At 48.6% G+C, this 3,865-nt stretch overlaps 1 protein-coding gene across 1 annotated transcript; it reads right to left on the bottom strand.

Annotated features, from left to right (window-relative positions):
• Window positions 1-1,429: 1,429 nt before the first annotated feature.
• CCDC184 (coiled-coil domain containing 184) lies at window positions 1,430-3,640 on the bottom strand. The gene is given in 3 exon segments (XM_074270719.1): window positions 1,430-2,773; window positions 2,775-3,050; window positions 3,052-3,640. Coding segments are annotated over 3 exon segments (561 nt in total). The 5' UTR covers window positions 3,235-3,640; the 3' UTR covers window positions 1,430-2,671.
• Window positions 3,641-3,865: the final 225 nt, after the last annotated feature.

Genomic DNA, 3,865 nt, shown 5'->3' with positions numbered 1-3,865 from the left:
GGGAATATTATTGGAACTTGTTCCTAGTCCTGGTTTGAAGGAAATAGAAGAGGTACAGTTGGGACTAAGAAATATCTAGAAATAATAGGTCCCCTCAAGGAATGGTCCTGGTCTTCATCTTAGTGGTATTCTTGCTGAGGAAGTGAAACTATCATATTGTAGTCTTAAGCAATAGGACAAAGGGAACTGTTTTCCATATAACCGAAAGGAAGAATAAAAGATTAAAACTGCAGAAAAAATTAAGGATTCTTATCATTACAGCTTGTAGATCATGGAAGGCTAAGGGAATCTCCAAACCTTCAGATCCTAATGAATGCTACCAGATGCTGGAACTATATGTATTTTAATTTCCCCAAGGACTCTTCCTTGTATACATACCAATAAGTTCCTTTAAACACCAACTTATATATCAACTGTTAGCAGGGAAGCTCCCTGGCACCATTTCTGAACACTATGGTTTTATGACTTCTCAGAGGGTGGAATTTAAAGTTCCATTTAGCACACAATTGCATTGGAGGATAGATTCTAATCAGCTTTCAACAACTAGTCAGTTGGCTCTCCTGACTTTAATATATTTGGGATAGAGACAAGGACAGAATGAAACAGGGTCACCCAGAATCCTTCCTAGTAAATTTGGATTACTAGTATTCCTACCCAGGAGCATTCTAGACTACTGCAGATTCCCAAGGATTCCCAACCACAGCCCCCAAAAAGCAGCCTTAGAAAACGTTTACACAGTGATGTTATGGAAGGAAAAAAATATGAAACTTTCCAATAGAGGTTAAAAGGAATACTTTGGTCTTTGTGGAGAACCCATAACTCTTCTCCTAGCTCTATCTTCCCTGAAAACCTCCCAGATTATCCCTCTTCTATGGAAAGGAGTTTCTCTCTTTCAATATGTGGTACACTAGAAAATTCAGATATACTCATTCAAAAATCTATATCTCAGATGAAATTATTACTTTAATTTTAATTTAGTTCCACGGCAAGGAGAAGAAAGGCAGAAGTAGCCCCTTACTCAGGTCCAACAGGTCCTTGGACATGAGGGTAATGGGCTTGGTCAGGGAGAATAAATAGTAAATCAGCATTACAGATTTTTAAAGCTAGAAGAGGCTTTAGGAATTATCTAGAAGTCAAATGACATTAAGATATGGGAAGTGCTTTCAACACTTTCAGACACTAAAACCTAGCTCTATTATCTAAGTCCAACCCCAAATGTTAGCTATTTTTACTATTAGAAAGCTAAATCTCAGAGAAATTAAATGATTTGCTCAAAGTTGAATTGTAAATGACCAAAGCCAGGATTCCAATTCAGGTTTTTCCACCACACACACTACCCCTGAATTTGTGTGGCTCTCTGCTCTGGGCCCTGCATCATTCAGAATGCAATGGAGAACTAGAGACCATGCCCTCAGAATCAGTCAGCAAGGAAGGGTGATGACGCCTCTTTATTATTAAGGTCACATCGAAGAAAGTACTAAGAAAAAAGGATACACAGGAGCAGGGGATAGAGCACACAGAGTCAGTACTTGTAAGGGGAGGGGAGAGGAAGGAAAGCAACACATCATTTGCAGAACCCCAGGACAACCACATGCTCCATGCCCTGAAGGGGTTGGGGAGAAGTCGTGATAGTTTGGGGCTCACAAAGGGGTATGAAACCCTTTGAACCAGACATGTAAGCCACAAACCCTGTCCCTTGAGGCTCACACACTACAACACAGTGAACACATATAACAACATGAGACATCATGGAGGCAACACAGAGTGGCTGGCTACAAGAGGGGCAATTTTGGCAAGGAAAGGAATGGGAATTGGGCAAGCCTGACTAGGAGAGACAGATCTTGGCTATGGTGACCCAAAGTCCCTCAGGAGCACCCCAAGACTGTTGTGGTTGAGCATCCCTGTGTCTCCAGGTTCCCAAGTTTCTGCCTGGGATCTGAGGTCATTGTTCCTAAAACCCCAAAGATATGCAATCCCCAAAGATATGAAGTTATAACAAAGCTGGATCTTCTCAGCATGCAATATCCTAAAAGTTGAGCTAACAAATCTTCATGCACATTGAGAGCCTTTTAGCCCAGGTGCCTCTGGAACCCCCTTCACTCCCACTCCCTGGACTGCATGTAGTTCATTCCTCAAACTTCCTTAACCAACAAGATATTTCTGCACTGGGGGAAAGGGGCTTTGGCAGCGAGCGGCACTGAGTGTCAGTGGGTTTCAGCAGAGGGGTGTTTCTTGTTGCCAAAACAAAACCCCCAATTCTTTAATTTCTATATACATGTCTAGAGATTTAATTTGCCTCTGTCCTAAGGAGTACATCTTCAGAATATAAAAAGCAGAATTTTATTTATACAATTCAGGGGCTCTTGTATTGGCTGGGGGCAAGGGGAGGATTAGGATGAGTGGGAGTCCAGAGATGAGATGCCCAATGGCTTCATCTGCCTTGCATTTCACCTTTCCCTGTGAGACTCTGTCAGTCATTCTGTCTGTTAGGCAGAAAGAATCCATGATGATCCCCTTCATTATAGGTTCCTCTTTAGAGGAGTCTCTGCCTAGCATCCCAAAGCAGACACCCAAGTGAAGCATGCTGCACCGAGTTGTCCAGTTCCCTCATCATCATGCACCAAAAGCCCAAAACCGTGCCTCGGAGGTGCTGCCCCCCGCTGGAGCCTCCTTACATTGAGTTCTCCCCCTCCAGTTGGAGCAGGGCTACGTCAGGCAGGTCGTGAGCATCCACCAATGGCCCATCCCCCTCCAGCAGGCAAGCACAGGGGTTTCTCCAGGCTCTGACAGAAATTAGTGGGTGTAGCTGAACTAGGAACTTCGTTCCCTTCCTCCTCGGGATCCTGCGAACCACAGCCCCACTCCTTGGCAAGGAGAGTGCCAGGAACTCCAGGCGAGCCCCGGTCGCCTCTCTCCGGGCCACTGGACGCACCCAGGCCTTGGCGGGGCGCTGTGGTCATGATCTGGCACATGGAGACGATAGCCCTCTGGTTGGCGCACACGTCGTCGGAAAGCACTTGGATGTGCGAGGCCTGCTCGTCCAGGGCCCCCCCGCATGGCCCGCACGTCCTCAAACAGGGCCTGCAGCTGGGCCTTCAGGTGCTCCATCAGGTCCTTCATGCCGCCGTTATACTCGCCCGAGATCACGTCCCCCACAACGGGCACCGAGGACACCTCCAGTGGGCCCGGGAGGTCGCCGTCTTTGGTCAGGATCTCCAGCGGTCCGTCCTCCATTGACTTGCGGCAGCGGCGGCGGCAGCAAACCGACCCGGCCCCCCGATTAGGGGGCAGCGAGGGGAGTAGGGAGCCCCTCCGGTGTAGGGATCCAGGAGAGGAGTCGGGGAATAGGCGAGAGGGGCGAGCGAGGATCTAAAGAGTACCTGGGAAGAGCAAGGACCCTCGGATTCAGCCCCTGGCAATCTGATCACCCGCCAAGTGCCGGGAGCCGCGAACGCAAAGCCTACACCTGGCCTCGCTGGAACGCGCCCAGAAGCTCTAGGCTGGAGCCGAGGACGAGTCTAGCTCTGGATCCAAGGGCTACCTCTCCGCCGCCATTAAATGGTAGCGGCTGTGGGTGAGAGGCGAAGAGGGGCGGGTCTCCCAGCCGCGCCTCGGATGCTCCTCTGTTTCCAAGGCGACGCAGGGCACGTAGATGACGTGGGTCTCCATGGCAACTAGGAAAGAAGGATCCGAGGAAAAAGAGGGAGAGAGGAGGGAGGCGGGAATGTACTCAGAGTGATGGTGGAGGACCGCAAGATTGTGGAGGAGCTGTAGTTGTTTCTCTGGCCTAAGGTCTGGAAAGAAAGCGGATGGACAGGATGAATATGCTTTGGGGAAGAGGGAGACTGCAGTTTGCGACATAAAA

This window comes from Sminthopsis crassicaudata, chromosome 5 (assembly GCF_048593235.1).
Source record: "Sminthopsis crassicaudata isolate SCR6 chromosome 5, ASM4859323v1, whole genome shotgun sequence".
Classification (NCBI taxonomy): domain Eukaryota; kingdom Metazoa; phylum Chordata; class Mammalia; order Dasyuromorphia; family Dasyuridae; genus Sminthopsis; species Sminthopsis crassicaudata.
Note: the sequence above shows the minus strand (reverse complement) of the source record. Positions and strands in the feature narration are given on the sequence as shown.